Source organism: Nicotiana tabacum, chromosome 2 (genome assembly GCF_000715075.1).
Source record: "Nicotiana tabacum cultivar K326 chromosome 2, ASM71507v2, whole genome shotgun sequence".
Taxonomy (NCBI): Eukaryota; Viridiplantae; Streptophyta; class Magnoliopsida; order Solanales; family Solanaceae; genus Nicotiana; species Nicotiana tabacum.
In genome coordinates, this window is record NC_134081.1 from 64286353 (window position 1) to 64308582 (window position 22230).

Here is a 22230-nt window from a genome sequence, read left to right on the forward strand (position 1 = left end):
ATCTCCTAGACAGTTTTCTTGAGGGATTAAAGTCTAAACAAAAATCCAAAAATATGTCTTTTAGCTTTCTTTAGATAGTAATAATCCCCTGTGGTTTTTCTTTCTGTCTCGTTTCTTTTCCATGGGATGTAGTTTGAACCGGGTAGTAGTTTTTCCTTTTATTTTTTTTATTTTTAGAGTAGATTTGAAATTAGGGAATAAATGGAGGAAGAAAGATGAGATTCCTAGGCGCTCTTGACTTGTTTGATAGTAGCATATTTAGCCTTTGGCATGCGTAGTATCTTCCCTATGTGCTAAAAGTGCTTATGATGCCTTGGTTATTTAGATAGCATGTTTTGTGACGCCAATGTCTCATTTTCTTGACTTATGTTCACTTTGTGCTTAATGCTTAACATCTCGTGGCTCCGTGAATACTTGCATTAGTTTGAGAGTCAGAATGAAACTGTCCTTAGTGAGTCATGTACCATGTGATTTTTGCATAGTCCATATTATTGTGCTTGTGTCTAGAACTTGTCCGGTATATGAGTCGAAGTGAAATTTTAGGTGATACTCGGTTTGAAAAATAATTTTAGGCTATCTTTGTTCTTTTTGAGTTTAATGCTTATCACAAATAAAATATATCCCTAGTTAACTATTTTGAGCTTATAGACTTTTATTTGGCACCCACATTACAAACCTAAACTTCTTTTGTTCTAAATTGACATTGTTTTGTTCCTTTTACCTCTTAAAGTACTTTAATTGTGAGATGAGTGCTAAAAGGAGTAAGAAGGGAGTAAGTGTGGGGTGGCTTTTGAGTGGAATCAGTGAAAGAAAGAAAGGTGCACTTGTTTTGTAAAAGAATACACTACTAGTGGAAATTACAAAAGAGAAAAAGAAAAAAAAATTAGATGAATAAATTGACATCTTATTCTTGCTAGTGGAATATAAATTAAAGTAGTGCTTAAAGAAAGAGGAAACATTGTTAGGGATGTTTTTATTTGTGAAATTAAGATTGGGATTAAAGAATTTACGCTTACAGTTGATTATGTGATGTGTTAAAGTACTTAGGAGGGTTAACCACTATTCCTAAATATATCATTCCCGTCCCTTAGCCCACATTACAACCATAAAAAAAGTTCTAATTGATTTTAGACTGAGTGAGCCTGCATTAGTAGAGATTTACATTAAGGTCAAGCCTATGGTGCCAATTGCATGCATGTGAGTTCTTTTGTGAGAGTGAGAGATTTTCTTTGATATATATGAGTCCTTAAAATATATTTGAGCATTAGATTTGAATGTATGGAGTCAACTTACTCTCTTGTTCTTGTTGTGAGGGCACATGGTTTCATGAGGGATAGGTAACGTTATTAGACTTATCTCTATGATGTTGGGTGTTCAAGCCATGAGTGCATTGTGACATTGAGTTGGTTTTTGAGGCTAGGATTGTTAGGAGCATGATGTCTTTGTTGTGAATATTAGTGAAGTATGGCATAAGAAAAGGGAAGTGTATGCGATTGCACATGCTAAAGTTTAATTGTTGCTATAAACCATGGTCATTGGTGTAGTGTGCCTCAATTGTGTAAAAACAAAGTGCTCAATGATAGTGTGAATTGTTGGTTGACTCGAGGATGAGCAACGTTTAAGTGCGGGGTAGTGATGTTTGGCTATAATTATATATTTTTAGTACATTACTTACCTTACATTTAGGTGATTTAATGCTAAATTGTATTATAATTGTGCTTAATTGAGTTTATTTTGTGTGTAGGTACTTTGGAGATGAAATTTTGGAGCAAAATGCACAAAACAATTGGAGAAGATGTAATTATTGAAGCATTAACAAAAAGAACCAAGGGAGAACTTACCTGGAAAAGCAGCACCTTTGGTTTTGATATTAGAGCTTGGAAAGAAAAGTTAGGTAGCCTAACACTGTAAGGAATAAAGAGGCAGGCAACGAATTTCATTTGAAGAAGTAGCTGGGCGACGCGAGTCTCTCATCTCGCGTTTAAGCTTGCGAGGCGCGGCCTGACGCGAGGTGTGTCGCGTGGCAACGAGCAGGTCCAATTTCAAGCTTATTTTGTCTCCTTTTTGGTTTTGGATTGGGTTATTTTACCTAGGATTTTATCCTACACTTATAAATAGTCATTAAACACTATTTTTTAAGGGAGAGACCTAGGAGACCTGAGATTTGACCGAGGGAGAGCACGGAGCCGCCGTGGAGGCCGGAATTCATCAGATTCCATCTTTCTTTCATCAAATTTAGTAATCTTTACTTTTTCTTGATGATTTGTTGTTTTGCTACCATGTCTATGTGGAGCTAAACTTTACGTTCTAGGGTTGTGGTTGTCATGAATATTGAAGTTTATTAATTATATTACCGTTAACTCGAGTTATCATCTTTGGTTGTTTCTCTAATTCTGTGCATATTTGCTTAATTGTTTGGCCAGCAGTTGAGTTCTATTTACTATCTATGCTATGCTTGGAAAAGCCGTGTTTAGATTAGAGTAGAATTAGAGAGAACTTGTTTCTGAACCCGTGGCTCGGGGAAAGATTTCGCGGTTAGGATAAGAATATACCTAACATTCTTACTTAGTTGAATACCGTATTATATTTGTTCATGATAGATTCAAGACCATAGGAATATAGGGTTGATATATTATGGATAGACGGATAGTATTGTGGGAACATGATATTTATATAAACGATCTAGTCAACTAGAAATCGTAGATAATTTGGATTAATAGGTATAATTACGAACTCAATAGGATTGATAAACCGACCACAACCCTAGAATCTATATCTCCCTTGGTTACGTGTTTGAATTTCGCAATAGTAGTTGTAATAGAAAAGTTAAACTTTTAATCATCTTGGACAGTAAGTTAATTTAAGTTTGCTTAGTTAATGATTAATCTAAGTCTCTATGGGTTTGACATTCGAGTTTCGAGTCACTTTATTACTTGACGGCCACGTATACGTGCGTGTACTTAAGAAACCAACAAAAACCCAATCCTCAGCCACATAACGACCCCGAAGGTCCTTAAACACCACACCTTAAATCTCGAATCCGCTAGAACCATTATTGAAAGTCGCCCACTCTAATCATGTCCCGATTATACAACCAACAACTAGTGCTTTGTTAGCACACAAACACTCCAAAGAAGCAACAAAATGAATCATTTCCCTTGTTCACCACACCCATAGGAAGTATAAAATCTGAATCATTCCACAACCTTCATATATCATTAAAGTTACGCGCCGTACACATCTATCAATTCCCTTGCTCGAATTACCCCTAACGTTTCTTCCCTTAGTCATAACTAATCCACCAACGTACTGATAACCAGAAACCTCATAGGCACATAAGCACATGACCCAATCATAGACGGTAGGCTCTCCCAATTAGCTTTAAGCCATAATCACATAAATCCAAAACCCACAATGACTCCTCCTTCTCAGTTACCATGATCTCGCACTGTTGCTCAGCCAAAACTTCTTAGGAGTTATTGTTGTACTAATCATAACATATCCCGAATTGTCAGCCATAATCGCACACTCGACCTCCTGATAGTTGTGCCATCATCTTCAAGCGATCAAAGCTCATATCGCAGTACATGCATCCCATAAGATAAAAGGCAGAACTCTTTATAGGAACTTCATCAGAAATCATGCAACCCTTAACCTTCTCACAGGAGATAGACCACATGTATAACCTCATACCGACATCCTCCAACGGCATAGCCATAACCACATTCATTATGAAATCAGTTAATTCTCCTAGGTCCACACTCGTTCGCCAGCTGTAAGCGTCCATTCATCCTTTTTAGCATCAACTAAAGGTCCAACAATACGTTTGAAACTCGAAGCCACATAGCATCCCAAAACGACAATCAAGCATTCCTATCCCTCTTCATTCTAAGCAAACACCTTTCCGTCATATTCTAACTTCCTAAGAATGAAGCCAGTATCCCAAATGAAATACATAGACTTAGTCTTTCTGCCCACCATGACTCAAATTACACGAAGCTTTCTCCAGGCAAGTGGCTGCCCTGCCACAAAATCCTTACGATACGCTCCCACTCCCACTTTGATTTCTTGTTCTTATCTTCAAAGATGTTGTGTAACCCTTAAACAATCGTTCTTTGATGTATTTATATCAATTAGTGTTTGTATGGGGGAACTAATCAATCTAATCTTGTATAGGAAAAATTGCCTCCACGCTCACGCGTTGTGCGCCCAAAGACGTGGACTCAGACTTTGAAAAATTTTCATTTCGCGAAGCAATCCATGCCTTCCCTTTACTTTGCCTTTTTTATGCATTTAATTGTCTCAACGTCTATTTTCGTTCTACGCACGAGATTCACTACTAGAAATACAGTTTTTTTCCACAAAAAAATCTGTGAGAAATCAGTGGAAAATTTAGATATTCCCACGACATTCCCAGGGGATACGCTCAGTGGGAAAAGGGCTGGTGGAAAATAATTTTCTAAAACATTCGTGGGTAATTTCCAGAGAGGGTTTCACGTGAACTTGATAAGTCACATAGTGTATTTTCCCATGACCGTCGTGGGAAAAGTAATAAAATATAATAATTTAATTTTCTTAAGTTTTTCACCGAATTTGTGGGAAGTATTAAAAATAATTTAGATATTTTTTTATTTTACCCATGGAAGCAGTGGAAAACATGCATAACCTGGAAATAAATATATGAACATTTCCACGAAAATCAGTGAAAAATATTGAAGTTCTAGAAAAATATGGACAAAATTCCCACGGAGTCGGTGGAAAATCCGTGAAAAATCTGGAAAATATTTTCATGGCAAAATCTATTTTTAGAACTACATCACCTACCAAGAAGAAAGTACAACCAACAATACAAGACTAAATACAATTAAGCATTCAAATACCAAATTCAGCATTCAATCTAATTTATTTCATAAATAACATCTAATTCAATCCATTTTATAAACAATATCCAACTAAATAGAGAGTAGAACAAAAACTCAAATAATCCAACATTCAATATTCAACATCCAAGTACCATCTAAGACAAACTAATAAAAGAAACTACTCCTTAGTTATCATCCGATGGTGCTGGGGAACGGGGTAGAGGAAATACACCAGATGCTAAGAGGGATTTTATCTGAGACTTAAGACTTTTAACATCACTAGTGACAAGTCTTAATGCATCGTCTTTTCGCCTCATTTGTTCCTCCCTTCACCTTTACTCTTCCTCTCTTCGTCTATCTTCTTCCTCTCTCCGCTTTGCCTCTTCTTCCCTTGCAGCCCTTTCTTGAAGATACAACTCAGTAATCTTTACTACCTTCCTATTCAATTGCTCAAACTCATCCAGATCAACCGAGTAATGTGAGGAAGAATAAGAACTAGACAATTCAGAAGTACGACGACCGAGACTAAACTCTTATCTAAGGCCGTAGACTCTCCCCTTACGCACGCCACCAGTTGCCTTAATCCATATGTCCATGATCTTCTCTTGAGATGGTTGGATTGGTCTACCTTGATCATCAATCGGCTGACTTTGAATGAACTCCTCTAAGCTTTGTTTGAAAGTATCTTGTAAAAAAATTATAATTATTATAAAAGTAAACTTTTTTTTTTATGTAAGTAAGTATCTTTATTTCTCAAACTTTAAAGTGAAACACGCATATAGATAAAAAGCTTAGCAATCTCGCTTGACTTAATCACTTTATTGTGTTTTAAAAATATCTAATGTATGAAACTTGCTCGTAAATTCATTGTTTCTAAGACGAAACGAATAAAGACTTAGATTTAATTAGACTATACATGAGGAAGAGAACATCAGTAATTTTTTCAAACCTAAGGTTTGAAACAGTAGAAAATTTCTATGTTCCGAAAAATCAAAAACGAAAAAGGAGAGGGTGAGTGAGAGAGAGAGAGTTCGACTTACCTGGAAATGGAGTGAAGCGAAGAACTCGTCGGTGGAGTGAAGAAACAGAGGAAGAAAATGATGTGAGTAAACTGAGAGAAAACTAAAAGGTTGTGTGAATAATAATAACTTTCCCACTACTTCCATGGAAAAGTTCTGTGGGAAAACATTTTCATAAAACACAAAAAAATCAAAATTCAAAATATTTTGTTCACACTGAATCTATGGGTATATTTAAAAATATTTTTTATTTATTTATTTTTCCCACTGTTTTCCCTGATTTTTTTTTCACTTTTATATAATTATTTTTTTAATAACTTTTCTCACAGAATCAGAGAGAACTAAATTACGCGCATTTTTGTGCCAAAATATTCCCACGGACAATCAACGTTATTATTTTTTTCTGAAAAAGAAATTTCATTTTCCCATTGAATTTCGATAGGAATTGCCACTGAAAATTTTTTCGTGAGAAATTTTCGTGGGAAAATGCTATGTTTCTAGTAGTGATTGGACGAGATCCCAGTTCTTTTCATCTCTTCTTTGTGCAATAAATTGACATTTTTCGATTACTTATCATTCAAACTTACTCCTACACACATAAAGCACACAATGAGAATATTTTACTTTAAAAATCATAGTACTGCTCGCAACTCACACGAAAAAATAAGATGTTACAGTCTGTGATTCAATACAGTTAGGAAGTAATACAAAAGAACTCCAGCTATAAACAATCAGTAAAAAGTGATTAATTTGATCTGGCTAATATATTCAAATAACCAGATCATAATTTGATATGGTTAGTGTTCATGCATCACGTGAGTTTAGCTTCTTAATTGAATTGTTTAAAGCAATGACATATAGTGTGTAAAAAAAGAAAAGAAAAATATATAAGTTACACTTTAAACTTGTGCCGAAAACTCAATTACACCCTCCAACTTTGCGGACGTCTTGTTCCCACTGTACTCTTATTCTGAGTGTTGTAATTATCCCCCTAAAAGCTAACATGGTAAAGAAAAAAGCTACACCTTTTTCAAACGGACATGAGCAGAAAAAGATTAAAAGGCAAATTAAATTGACCGCATGTCATGTTTCTATTGAATATTATACTACTAAATACAATTAATTCTTTGTGTACTTTTTAGTCTTTTTTTTCCTTATCTTTCATTCTCCGTACCCATTACCTTCTTTAGAACCTATCACCACATCCTCTTCGATCAGACCTCTTGCAATAATAGAAATCTTTAAAAAAGAATTTGCGTTATCAAGACAAATTAAGTGTGATTAAATACTACATATTCAAAAATTATAAGCAAAGGTGCAAATTATTGACCAGAGGCTTGAGATTTGAAAATAAACTCACAATTATAACAATGTAGATGCTATTGTTACCGATTTTTTTTCTCCAACTGCGAATCTTTTTAACCGATCGATTATAACTTTTGTGTACCCAAGTGAGGAAAGATGTGTTTCTAGTGGTTTTAGTATTAAAGTACACAAAACTCTTGGCGCTTCTTGTCCTTGACGCCATTACAACTATCTCCGGAAGCTATTGTTTAATTTGATGTTTACATATATTATTTTATATAAATACTCCCTCCGTTCCAGTTTATGTGAACCTATTTTCTTTTTGGTCTGTTCCAAAAAGAATGACCTCTTTCTAAATTTGGAAATAATTTTGCTTAAACTTATAATTCTACCCTTAATGAGAAATGTTTATAACCACACAAATACTTTGGGCCTCTTTTTGATTTGTTTAGGACCACAAATTTTAAAAATCTTCATTTTTTCTTAAACTCCGTGCCTAGTCAAGTAGGTTCACATAAATTGGAACGAAAGGATTATATGTTATTTTGCCAATTTATTGGTGCATATTAGTCTTTCTTTTCAATTGGAATTGTTAGCGGGAGTGAGCAATTATGAGAGAATACAGTGACTGAGATTACAAAGGTGATATACATTGCGTGAAGAAAAAAATGTGATGGTTTATTATTATGAAGGAAGAAAATAAGCGATATAAGATAGGATGAACCAGAAAGAGGCGTAAAATTCTTTTGGTTGAATCTAACCGGTTATGGGTTATATACTCAATAATTGAGAGAAGCGAGAGTGGGGGATAGGGGATTGATTTTGAGTGTGACAATGAGGTAATAGTTCCATTCTGAACAAGAATAGGGTGGTAATAGGACGCCCGCAAAGTTGAAGTATGCAACTGAATTTTCGAGAGACATTATAAATTTAGAGCCCATTTGGATTGGCTTAAAAAAAGTGACTTTTAAGCACAAGTACTTAAAAGCACATTTTTAGTGCTGGAGCTTATTTTCTAAATAAGTTGTTATGTGTTTGGATAAAAGTGCTGAAATTAAAAAAAAGTTGTTAAAGTGTTTGGTAAACAAGTGCAAATAAGCACTTTTTCTATTAAAAAGACCGAAATATCCTTAAAACTGTTAACACTGAAAATAAGCTTATTACTACAACATCCTTAATGTAAAATTAACTCAAATAAGGACTAATTTATGTCTTAATTAACTCTAAATTAAATTAATTAGATAAGATTATTTTTAATAAATATAATCTGAATGCCAATAGACTTGTAACATGCTTTTGCTCTGAATATTCAATTACTAAATAAAATTATTTGTTTCTAGAGTGAAATAAAAAAAATATAATAGAAGTATAAATTAATGCCAATAAAACTAATGTCTTAGTCTTTGCATCGTTTCTTTTCTCCTCTGCTAGTTCTCACATTTGTCTAATGTCAGGTAATTAAGGGTCTTATTAATTACTTATCACAGAAAAAATAAAGCTACTTATTTATTATAATAATGTGAAGAAAGATACCTGCAACGTCAAAATGGAAGATGGAAAAAAATGACGTTATGACTTTACTAAGGGTATTTTGTAATTTATATAAATAAAAAAGGAGGGATAATAAGGTCAATTACTTGGTCAAACATAAAAAGCTTTTAAGCCAACAAGCAATAAGTTGGTCATCCCCAGTTTGTGGCTTTTGGCTTAATTCAGCTTAAAAGTACTTAGCTTAAAAACTCTTTTAAGGTTTGTCAAACACTAACAAGGTAAAATGTGATTTTAAGCTGGTTTGACCAACTTTTAAGCCAATACAAACACCCTCTTGCTAATCCATAAAAGGTCCCCAAACAAGAAAACGTTTATTTTGACAAACTTTAGGGGGCGAAATACCATTTCTCCTAAACTTGTGAGCATACAAGTGATAAATAGAAGTACCACCCTCTCGACTTGTTTCAGTTCAGTGAGGCGGGAAGCGCTAAAGCAGAATTTTCACAGGGCCGAAAGAGAGAGAAAATCAAATGCAATCGAAAATTAGCAGCTTCTTCAAGCCCTCTTCTTCTACTGCAGACCCATCCCAATGTTGCAGTGTTATGTTTGATTATGGGAGGTTACAGCCAGAAATTGTTGTTACTTACCAGCGCAGACCTCAAAATTCAATTGGGTATATTCTCTATTACTTCTTTTATCTTTTCTTAATTCCTTTTCTCTACTATTGAATCTTGAAATTTCTGTCCTCGGAGTTGGAAATTATGTGTTTGGAAAAAAATTACATCTCAGAGTTGTTACTACCTAACATTGATGACCATTTTTAATTCCCCTTCAAGTTCTTTGCTGATTTTGCAGTGAAATCAATGGTGCATCAACTGGTGAAGCATCCAAGGAAATAGACTTGGGGAAATTTGCGCCAGACCTGGGGGTGGCAAAGTCTGGGAAAGTTTTGAATAAGAAGAGAAAGTACGCCCAATTTTATTTGGAACTGGGTCAGTCTGATTTTTTATTGCATACTTGTACCATCTGTGGCTTCAAGTATGCCAGAGGTGATGAAGGGGATGAAAAGTTTCATAAGACGTTTCACAAGAATTATACGCATGGTATTCCATTTAAGGTAATTCAGCAACAGAGTATGTTATTTCAAATTTGTGTAAAATTATTAAAAGATTAAAGTTCTATCCTGCTGGGATTTGATAAAATGTCCAGGGTTGGCGGAATGAAAGAGTTCTTCAAATTCCTCCACTTGAAATTGGACGAATTATCTTGGTGCTGGACGATGACCCTCCTCCTCAGAGAAACAAGGTTTTCAGATACTATTTGGTTATACATGAAACACTGTATTTTGACTTTCACGATTGATATTTCTCTAGTTAATCATGTTAAACAAAGTGTTCATAGACTTAAAGAGAGTGTGTTGTTGGCAGGTACAGGAAGTTGTGAAGATGATGGAGATGGAACTTGGAGATGGGTGGATATATCATCAGCTATGCAAGGTTCCGTTCTCTTGCAATTATAAGAAACTTACTGTCATAGAAAGTACACTTCATTGTTCAAAGTTATTCACTAATCAATATCAAATTTCAGCTGTCCAGCTTTCTACTTATATTTTTTATAATTTGAGTTGTAAGTTACTCGAGCTCAATGAAGCTTCTTAATCGTCCTATGACGTTGAATGGTTGTCCTCATTTTGCCGACTAATTTTTATGAAGAATTCTCCCTTCATGTGGTGGTTATGTGAGATACTGAGTTTGTCTAGCTATGTGAATGAAACTCTGAAACATTTCTCCTGTTAACAGGTTTATCTGTTTATATCTTCTCAAAGAATATCTGGATGTCTGGTAACAGAGCCCATAAAGAAGGCGTATAAGATTCTCTCAAGATCAGAAGGCAGCAGGTGTAAGGTTTCACCTGAGAAGGAAGCAAGACGGACTTCAACCACACTCCAATTTGGGGGAGTGAGTTTCCAAAGGGAAATTGTAAGAATAAATCAATCAACCAAAAGCCATGAAGAGTCTGATAGTGGAGTAATCTTGTGTGAGAAGGAAGCTGTATCTGCTTTATGTGGCATTAGAGCCATTTGGGTCAGTCCCTCCAACAGAAGAAAACATATTGCCAGCTATTTGCTGGATGCTGCTAGGTAATGCCATTCACTTTCTCAGAGTTGTTATGGTTCCTTGAAGTTTTTTTATTGTAAATATATTGCATGCTTAATGAACTGACAAAAGTTAAATTTACGGGGTTCAAACTAGTAATTGCTCCTTTTGAATTGGAAACAAAAAAATTCATGTCTGATAAACGAGACCACTGGAAAAAGGAAGAAAGGCGACAGTGACTGATAAAACAAACCTAAATTCCATAGAGTGAGAGTCTGATGCTCTCACTTGACAAGTGTCTTTGTAAACTTGAAGCTGAATTTTTCTTCACTTGGACTTGATAATTTATGAAAGGGGTCCTGGTATGCAAGTATTCACAGAATCAGAGTGGTGTACGCCATCAATGTAGTATGAGAAGATCCTACCACGGTGTACTCTATCTATATTGCAGAAACAGAATGGTGTAGTACTCTCTGCTGCTCAAGTACATGATGGAGTTGCTTGATTGGTGCTTCTCAAGATGAAGAGCTGTCCTCCAGCTTCGTAAAGTTTACCAGAGACTTCTACTCTCCCGGTACAAATGCAGTTTCAGACATAATGCCTCTAGTTTTTCCATGCAGTAATTATCTTGATAAGGAAATTGTTCTGAGGAATATAGCTGAGTGCTATCAAGGTGTTTTAGAGATGATTAAGAAGGTTGTGCCCACCATTTCCTATATTCAACGTGCAACAATTTCAAATTCATGCTATTACAAAGGTGTCAATGGTGATAAAGTGGCTGTTACGGGCAAGGATTATGCTTTACTCATGCCTACTAAAGAACAGTGGATACAAATGCAAACGTCCTTAGATATCAGTTTCAAAGGAGTTCTGGGATTCTTGGGGTGGTATTTACTTGCATAACGCGAAGTTGGTTCTTGAATTCAATTGCCAAATGATAATATCTTTAATATCTGCAGTCATACAGAAGAAACTGAAAACTTTGTTGTTGAGCATCACTGGTCTCTACTCTCTTTGTTTTTTTAAGAGTTTGGCTAAGATACATTCCACAAGTGATAGGAAAATGAATGTGATAAGACAACAAATTATTCGAATCAATGGCCTGGTCTGGTTAGTACCCAGCTGGGCCTCTTTTGTTCCATTAAAATTTAGGATACGACACTATGTAAAATATTACCCTCATGATTGCCCCTCAGGATTTTGGTGTAGTGGTAAGAGTGTAGCGTGTGATTTGAGGATTAGGCGCATGCCACGAGTTTGAACCCTGCCGCACACAAGAGCCTGGTTTTTGAGTAGAGAAGGGTTAGTGGCGGTCCCATTATTCACCGAGTTTCAGACCGTGCACTATTGGCCCTCTGAGATTTCTCTGTCATCAAAAAAATAAAAAATAGAAACATATTACCCTCATATTAGACTATGCCCCTGAGATTTGGTAAAAGAAAGGTGCATTAGCGGTTAATACATTGTAATTGGATAAGTTATAATGAATATGTCAAAACGAAATGACCAAGGAAAGAAAGAAGAGCACACCAAAATGAAAGATTGGATGTTGCTTAGTAGATGCTCACACACAGAGTTCGTCGTTGAAGCATCAGATGTGCTTCTATTTAGCAAATAGAGTTTGTCTGACCGTGCTCTCTGCAAAGTAATTGTTGCATTATAAATTTGGTCAAATAAGTTACTTGAAGTTGGTAAAATGGGTAATAACTATTTTCTTTAAATTAAACTCCTTGTTTGCCATTTGCAGTCTGGAATGCCAAAGCTCCGCATAGGTTTGGATTGCTTATGATTTACATTTAGTCTGAACTTGCTTCTCATTCTTCAATGCAGGGGAACCTTTTGCAAGGATTTAGTTCTTAAACGCTCAGAGTTAGCCTATTCTCAGCCAACCTCAGTTGGAAGGGCCTTCATATCCAGTTATACAAGCAGTGACTCTCTCTTTGTTTATACAACTTCTGATCTGTAGTAAGGGTTTAAGAAATAGCATGTTGGTTTTTTTATGCCAAGTATATTTCAGTTAGCCTAGTAATTTACTGGATAATCCATCTATGTTCATGTGTGGAAACTTATTGATATTTCTTTGTTTTGACTGGAGCAGACAAAGCTATTCTTTCCCAATATATTACATGGTTAAGTTAGAGTCTGGCCAAGCTCTGTTACAGGGCGTTTTTTTTATGCCAAGTATATTTCAGTTAGCCTAGTAATTTACTGGATAATCCATCTATGTTCATGTGTGGAAACTTATTGATATTTCTTTGTTTTGACTGGAGCAGACAAAGCTATTCTTTCCCAATATATTACATGGTTAAGTAAGAGTCTGGCCAAGCTCTGTTACAGGTGTAGACTGAGTCTAGTCTGTAATAATCTTCTTGCTCTCAGCAGGTGGTTGTATATCTTTAACTGGAAGTCAATTACTTGGCTCCCTCAGTTTTCTCTACGATAAAGGCTTCTTTGAATTTCACAGGTTCATTCATTTCTCTATTCAGTTTACTTTCAACTGTGTTGCACGTCAAATGACTCATCTCGTCTAGTGCATTAATGTAAAAGAGATGGTTGAACTAATATAGATGACCATCGCAAGCTAAACTGGGAGAGCATAGTGGACTTTGGCAGTCAATGTTTGTGGTTTGATGTGCCATCTGTAGTATGCCTCTGATTTCGAAGTGATGCGGGGAATGAATCTCTGAGGAGATGATTGCGACATTGATAACTGGAGCATAAAGAAAAAACACACTGCTGCAGCCCATAAGACATCTGCTTGGGGAAGCCAAGTCTCTAAGCACAAAACAAATGCTTTGAGTGAATGGAGAAACCAATTTCTGGTCCATCATTTCTTCCTTTCATTTCCTTCTCATTTCCAGTTTTCCTTTCCATCTATCTCTCTTCTTTTTGACCTTTCATTTTCTTTCTTTGTTCTTTTTTTTTCTCCTTCCTCTTTTTGATCCCTTGTAGTCCATCCACTACAACTCAGTCATTACCTGTGTTTGCTCCTCTATGGACATTGGATGCACAATTTATCAGAATGTTTGATACATGCTGCCAAAACTGTTTGTGTACTCATTTTATAACTCTTCTGTGGACACTGCCCAAAGCATTAAAGAAGGTATTGTACAAACTGTTCTGTGGACACTGCCAAAATTATAATCATTTTTGTACATCCCTGCCCTTTCTTTGAGCAGAAAGGATAAAGCAGGATAGGATAGAAATCTTCTGAGCTAATTACACTATACTCAATTAGTCATTCATAGAATATCTGAAAGCAGTCAGCAGATGGTTGGTTATAAGTACCAAAATAGGAAGCAACCACCCAACAGACAAAGTGAGATAAACTCATGTTTTTACTATGGTTTTCCTACCACTATAAGAATGTTGTTTGAATCAACAATGAGGGAGAAAACTATACTGCTTTAAAGCAAATTCAAACAGTATTTAGGGCAATGAACGAAGTTACTTCAACATATCTTTGAAGCAAATCCAAAGATAATGACTAAGGATACAACAATTTCATTGCCCCCCTCCCCCCCCCCCCCCCGCGGGCGCTTAGGGGTGGGGAATTGGGTCGGGTCGGGTCGGGTCGGATATGAGTCGGGTAAAATAAGTAATGCAAAAACGGATAAATTATCCATATTTGAATCGTTTTTAAAAAGTTCATTATCCAACTCATTTTTAGTGGATAATATGAGTGAATAACTATTTTCTTTTAACCATTTTGCCACCACTACGCGCGCTAAACTAAACCTAAAACAGCACTAAAACAGAATATATATGTATGCAAAGTGCAGTGAAAATCCTCATAAATGCCTTTTATGGAACAACTAGAGGATGTTTGGCAATTCCTACTGTTATTTCGTTACACTACTGTAGTGTCCTTCACTAGTCTAAATAAGAACAATAAATGACGATCAGTTTGCGACTGCCCCCCTCCCCCTTCTCCCCCAAAGTTGCCTAAAGAAACCTATTTATTTTTCTCCAAATAGTCATTTCTCTATTTCGACATTTATATGAAAAAAAAGTATATTGGAGTAACATTACTTTCGGTTCCTTTTTTCAGCTGCGAGTTATTGTGATCCTTACCCAGGCTCTCTGACTCATCTAATGGTCATTTATGATCTACTTTTTAACGCACACACCAACTCAATTCAAGACAGTGTATTAGTAATATTTTGTCCTAATACACCAACGGTCATTTCAATTGGCAAAGTATCAAAATACACATATTGTTAAGAAACCAAAGCACTGAATTAAAAAAATAGTACGCCATGTTTTACAAAACAAAAACAAAGCCACGGGGAAAGTGCAGTAAAAACAAAATCTAAAGAATTTGATCGGAGAGTGGTGGAAGTCGGCGGAAAAAGTTGACGGGGAGGGAAGGCATGTCGTGGCGGAAGCGAGGGTGGCGCAAGTAATACAACCCTGAGCCTAACACAAATGCCTTGAAGGGAACGACATAGAACAGCAATGAAGCAAATAAGCACACCACCACAAATATAGCAGTAGCTCTAGGATCCCTCCAATTGAACAATGCTTCTAACCTCTCCCCTTGTGCTGCAACATCACCTAGTAGTGTTTGTGCCCTCCCTGCTAGTGCCCTTAACCTGTCATATCGAACCCGAACATGTTCCATAGGCCTCGACGTTGGGAATCCATCGAACTCCTCATCGAGCTCATCGGGACCTATTGCATCCACGTGAGATAATCGAGGATCCATGGTGATTGCAACACGTTGCCGATATCGAAACCTTAAGGAAATTATCAAGAAGGCATACATACAGATTGTAGGCAATACTAGGTGCGGACATAACACAATGGCTATCAATAGTATATGCACCAAAATTGTGGTTGGTGGGTGCACCCATGTCCTAATTCCATCTAGCCAACGTGCTAATGTGGCCGCTCTAGACAAGCACCCGACCACTCTGAACCAATTCGACTTGCTTCGCCTCATGCTCCATATGTGAGTGTCTGAATCCAACATACATTGAACCACTTCTTGACCCAATGCAGGTTCTGACCTAGCCAATCTTGCTGTGACTATCCTCATAGCAGTGTGCCTTAAGATATCCTGTTGAGCTGGACCAAATGGGCGCACATAATGCATTCTTGGCAATATTGGATTTGTATAGGCTTGTATCAAACTCAGCCACGATGAACAAGTAAACCTCAAAGCAATCTCAATGTCACCCATTTTCTTTGCACCACTAGGAAGCAACACCATAAGTGAATAAGTACCCATGTACATCTTATTCGTGTCCAGCGTCGACAGTCGTACTCTTAGCTTTCCAAGTCGTACATCTTTCTTGTCATCATGCTTGTACCTCCCATTATCAAACACCCCAATTGTCAACACGGTGCAGGGATCATATACATCCCAAGTATACTGCTCATTCCACCTCGGATTAAACCGATCAAGAATTGTACGCGTCCGGGCCCACTTGGGTCCGTACTTGGCCACCACGTAGGCATCGGTGGTCCCACGAGTACCATCTTTTGTTTTCACAGGGAGTAGATTATTAGCACCTCTAATACCAACTTCAAGCAATCCAATAGGTGGTTTGGACAATTGTTTTGCTGTGGCTCTAACATCACTGGTTAAATGTGCTGCTTCATCAAGCACGTGATACCCACCCTCCAAACAAACTCGCACGTGTATCCTACCAGCATAAGGCTTTTTCTCATCACCCACTAAATTAAACCACCTTGATCTCGGCTCTGATTTATCGTCCGTACGCTTATCAATGGACGTGACCTGCACCTTAGCATAACCCACCACTTGACAGTTAGTAACATCTTCCACTGTGATCACCAAAAACGGCTCAAACGGCTCAGCTGCTACGAATACAAGGTCTTCGTTCCACGTAGGATTGGAAGCCGAGCTGGAGGACCCCACCGTGGTTCGGCTCGTCTTGAATAACTGTGCGCCGAGCTGCGCTTTCACATAGAGGTCCGGACTCCGAACCTTAGGCTCGGTGCCACCCGAACCTAGCTGCAAATCTTGGGTTTGGATGACCGTTAGCCTTAAATACCACAGCTTCGGTGAAAGGTAGACTTTGGCTCGGGTTTCCGGTATCAATCCGCCGGAGTCCGATTGCCATGCCTCGTTAAATGCTTCGTCCGCCTGAGTCCCGAGCCACACCGCCAGCATGACGTCATTTCCCGGCGGGTTATTCTGATCAGCGGTAACACCTTCTAAACTGTACCATTGAGGAGCTAACGGACTGTCCGGCGGCACTCTTTTTGGCACTTCCTGCAAATCGAACGACACCGTTCCAATGCTATTCTCATCAGTTTTATCATCGGCAACCTTCTTTTCGACCCAAACAGAGACTTCTAAGGATGTTGAGTTTAATCCCTCTTTGTCGAATGCGAAAACTTGATCCCACTCTTTGTTATCCGCGAGTGATTTGGTTTTTATACTGTGAGTTCCGATCACGAGCTTTGCGTAAGCGGAGGAATCAGGCTCTTGATTGGCCCGTTTCGCCTTCACAATTCGAACGTAGAGGAATGGCATTTGATCGACAAGATCGAACGCCCCTGTTCGACGATCCACACTACTGGAGAGATTCTTATGAAGGACTTTGAGTTCACTTGTATTTTCATTTGTTATCGGCTTTTTGTTAGGCGGTTTGTGTTGAGCTATCGGAGGATGTTCCAGTACTTCTGGTTGTGGTGTTGGTGTTGGTGTTGGTGCTTCGTCTTTTTTCTGATTCTCTGGTGGCTTTTCTTCTTTCTTTTCGTCGGGTTTCTTCTCCTCTTCCTTCTTCTTCTCCGACGACTCCTCTTTCTTTTCATCAGAAGGAGGAGCAGCCGCGGGTTTCTCCTCGGGTGGCTTTTCATCTCCCTGTGGCGGCGGAGGATTTTCAGCCGCCGCCGCAGCAACTTCCTCCTTCTTTTCCTCCGTTGGAGGAGGAGCCTCTTCGTCTACGTACCAAATCTTAAGCCCAATCTCGCCTTTAATTTGAGAAAAGACGCTCCGTTTTTCCAAGGGATAATAGACAAGAGGAATTTCGGAGCCAAGTTTGAGGAAAGTAGTAGCAGATATTTTGACTTTACCGAGGAAATTGCTCCTCTTACCGGCTTTTTTGTCGTTGTAAATGTTGAGTTCAAGAGTCTGAGAGGGCATGGAGTGAAGGTCGTGGAGCAAGAACTCGAGATGCTCGTCCCATTGGGGATTGAGATCTCTGAACTTAGTCTTGGTGCGACGACGTTGGCCGTCGAAATCGACGATGACAAAGGCGCTGGCTGTGCCTTGTCCATCTTTGGGCATCAAATTTCGGGCATTGCAAACTTGTACTATCAGTTTTCTAGTGCAAATAGAATCACCCATTTGAGAAGAAATTATTTTACCGGTTAATCGGAGAAGAAAGAATGGTGGATATGAGAAAGTAGGGAGAGTGAGTGGGTCAGTGGAGCCTTTTAAAGTGGGGGGAAAGGAGCCTCTTTTTCACTTTGCCATTTTTTATTTATTTTTTTTTTTTTTTTGCTCTCTCCTAGTATTTGTTTTTACATATTTGAAAGTGGGGTGGGTACTGGTCATTAAAATGCTACTTTTCCGTTGAGGTTATGACAAATATGGAAATATATTTTACCTACCTCTTTTTTATTTGAAAGAAACTGTTTTATAATGTCTTTTATTTTTCAGAGAAATAAAACCAATAAAGGTAATTAAACCATAGATAAAGGTAAATTTTGGATGGTTAAAGGTTCATAGAAGACATCGTGGTCTGTAAAAATTACTACAAAATGAAAAAAAAAACCGTCGGTTTTATATGGGCTAAAAATTATCTTAGTTTAAGTTCAGATCATATCAGCATTAAGAGACTCTTCAAGAACTGTCATGTGTCACAAAATGACTTCGACAAAAGGCATATTCAGGGTCAAAGTAATCTCATAAGAGATGAAGGGCGGGATCGAGGAGTCAATGTAGATCAAGGTCGAGGACGAACACTTATCTTAAATAGAGTAATAACGGTTAGTTTTAGGGTAAGACTTTAAAGAGAACATTCCAATGAATATTCTCTATATCTGTACTATTAGAGTTTTTTGGCACATGTTCCTTTATAAATAGAAAGAGACATAGTTATAAGGGACATATAATATTTATTTGTAAGACAATACATTAACTTTCTCTAAAGAATCTTGCTTTATTACACACATACAAAATATATTCTTTTCTTGAGATTCTTGTCTAGCTCTTCCCCCACGATACAAGAAGAATTCGAATATTCAAAAACTCATCAATCATTCATCATTGTCAGAAACAATATCCACAAACATCACCCTTTAGGGTACTCACATGTTCTTATTTACTTAAATGTCATTCATTGTTATTTATTGTTATCTCCTTTATTTTTGGGTCATTGAATATTGCTAGTGATATTATCATTTATTGCTACTTAGAGAATATACGTACTATCTTGCTACAAAATCGGTTAATATATCTTTTGGACATTAATATTGGCTAAGATTAACTCTATTTTATTAATCTAATTATTTAAATAAGGATCTAAATTTTGGGTCAAACAAGTTTTCATTCGATCTACTTTTACATGAGACTTATGTTTTAGTTTTTTTCATCACCTTTACAGAAATCGCCTAAATTCTTGAAATTTTAGAAACAAAATTACATGCGTTAAGCTATGGTGAAAGTATATCAGGTAACTAATATTTTAATTTTGAAAGAGTAATAAGCATGTTAGGAATATTTGGAGTAATTTTTATAGGTAATCATTTAACTTTGTGTTCATTACGCAAAAATTATTTTTCTTCTTTTTGTTACGTAAAAATTATTTAATTTTGTGTTCATTACTCAAAAGTCACGTTTCTTTTTTTTAGTTACACAAAAATCATTTTACTTTGGTCTATTTATCACAAAAGTCACATTGGCCAAATTTTATAATATTTTTACTTGAAAAGTCTATTATGCCCTTGCCATTATAAATCTCCTCATTTATATAACACCTTCTATATACTATATACTATATTTTTACCTAGGTATTTTACTTATAATTAAAATAACTTTATATTATTTTATTTAATATTTTTTATAATATATATTCCGTGGCACTCAATTTGTTTAACCATATTCAAACATGAACATATTTTAAATATAAAAACAACAAAAATGTATATTTTTTAATATTTATTTGAAATTATAAAAATAGATTTGTTTAACAAATGATAGTTTTTTATAGTTAATAAGAATTTTATAAAAAAATTTGAAGTATATTTGTGTTTAATTAAGTTTTTTAAAGCTTTATCTATTAATATTATTTATTTGAAAGTATTAATCGGACGTGTCATTGTGCTAAATGTAAGTATTTTATTTATTGGATTAATGGGTATGGCTTGACCGATAAACCAGTGAGCTTTGATTTTATAATTTTCAATAAAAATATTTCATTAAGCATGATTAAGAACGTGGACTTGAGATTTGTTCACGGTAATATTACCGACAAATTTAATAATGCTACTTATATATCTTGAAAATTAATGTTAAGAAAAAATTAAATGTACGAATATATTATAAAATAATATTAAGTTATTCTAATTATAAGTAAAGTACTTAGGTAAAAATATATTATATAGCATATAATATAGAAGGTGTTGCATAAATGAGAGGATTTATAATGTGAAGGGCATAATAGACTTTTCAGGTGAAAGGTTTGTAAAATGTGGTTAAAATGACTATTGTGATAACTAGAGCATAGTAAAATGATTTTTGTGTAACAAAAGAAAAAAAATTGACTTTTGGATAATGAATGCAAAATTGAATGACTTTTACGTAACGAAAGAAAGCAAAGTGACTTTTGGATAAAAACACAAAGTTGAATCACCGTCCATGAAAATTACTCAAATATTTGGTAGTCAATTACATGAATCATAAATCAATATCAACTGTTTTATTTTATGACATTTCTTCTAAATCGTTTCACATTGCTCCTTATATAGTAGTTTAGACGTATTTAAATTCGAACATAAGACCTCTAATTCAGAGTAAAAAAATCTTTACCCTTCCATCAGACTCTTAATTTTAGCGTCTTCTTATAAGTAATATATGCAACTTGCATATTGTAATCTCATTGAATAGTTGGTTTTAAGAAAATAAAAAGAATACAAGTCCCTAAAGACTTCTTTAGCAAAATGTCAAAATACATGTGCTCATGTGTCATAACTCATAGGTGAAAAGGGGGGAAAACTGTGAAATTAATTATGTTTGGAACCGTTGATTTATGTACGATCTTTTCATTAATTATCATCCTAAAATTAAAAAGGATAAAAATAGAACATAGAAAAAAGAAAACACGTAGGCATAAACATAAAGAATCTACGTGGCAGGCATGGAGTTGCGAGAATTGATGTAGACAGATGGTATCAACGCTCCTATATATCCTTACTGCCAATTCTGAGCACCTTGTCTCCTGCTGAATTTATATTATTCTATTTTCTCTTCTTCTTCTTTTTTTAATTTAGAACATTTTTAAAACAAATTTTGGTTTAATTATGCAATTTTTGGAATGTTAATTCATGAAATTTGCATGTGAAAAATCATGAAACCAAGGTTGTTAAATTTGGTGGATTGCCACTTTTATGTACTTGGTCATGATAAACTCATGAAAAGTCATGCAAATTGTACGCAATACGACGATTAGGGGGAAAAAAGGAATTGAAACAAATTTAGAAAAAAGTACTAATTTCTTCTAGACTTATTGTTTTGGTAGCTAAGTGAAAAGTAAAATTTTAATTTTGACTGTATATTTGGACATAAAATCCCTAAGTTTTTCAAAATAAAATTACATATTTAAAAATTATGTAAAAAATATTATAAGTCGAAATATTTATAGACATATTTAAAAATTACCATGAAACAATAATCCGTTTAACTCTAGAGATCCAAACCGTCATAAAAATTCGGACGAAGGAAGTATTCTTTTGGTGTAGGTGCTAGTTATTCTCGTCCAAAATGTGGATAAGTTGATGATTATTTAACACTATAGCTTACTTTTTATTTATGGTTCAACATTAATCTAACAGTAAAATCAAGCGATGAGATTTGATTAGTTGAAGAAAATGCAAGAAGAAATGACTTATGTTTATTTGTCCTTCCTTTTTTTCTTTTACTGATGCCAATTAGCTTTAAATAAATCCATTATACTCAGTCTATTCTATATTATGTGACAACCTTTCGTTTTTAATATGTTCTAATAAGAGTATTAAATTTTCTTAATTAAAAATATTTACTTCTCGTTTACCTTTTATTGATATATTTTTATAATTATAAAATATCATGACATATTTAAGATTAGAAATTCTAAAAGTCCTTTTTTTTATTTCTTAAGCCGTATGCGCCTAGTCTAACACTGTAAGAAATTACTTTTGTATTGCAAGAATAGATATCACAATTTTCTAATAGTATGGTAAAAAGAAAAGTAAAGAAAGTATGGTAATTATAACATCACT

At 35.6% G+C, this 22230-nt stretch overlaps 2 protein-coding genes across 2 annotated transcripts; one reads left to right on the forward strand and one right to left on the reverse strand.

The window, feature by feature from the left end:
• Positions 1 to 9130: 9130 nt before the first annotated feature.
• On the forward strand, positions 9131 to 13818 carry LOC107792488 (protein CHROMOSOME TRANSMISSION FIDELITY 7). The gene is made up of 6 exons (XM_016614708.2): positions 9131 to 9350; positions 9533 to 9794; positions 9887 to 9982; positions 10105 to 10173; positions 10477 to 10817; positions 12604 to 13818. Exons 1-6 carry the CDS (start codon positions 9208 to 9210, stop codon positions 12737 to 12739), a joined length of 1047 nt encoding a protein of 348 aa, XP_016470194.1. The 5' UTR covers positions 9131 to 9207; the 3' UTR covers positions 12740 to 13818.
• Positions 13819 to 14934: 1116 nt separating this feature from the next.
• On the reverse strand, positions 14935 to 18187 carry LOC107773246 (multiple C2 domain and transmembrane region protein 14). The gene has a single exon (XM_016592686.2). It carries the CDS (start codon positions 18095 to 18097, stop codon positions 15086 to 15088), a length of 3012 nt encoding a protein of 1003 aa, XP_016448172.2. The 5' UTR covers positions 18098 to 18187; the 3' UTR covers positions 14935 to 15085.
• Between the last annotated feature and the right edge of the window lie 4043 nt (positions 18188 to 22230).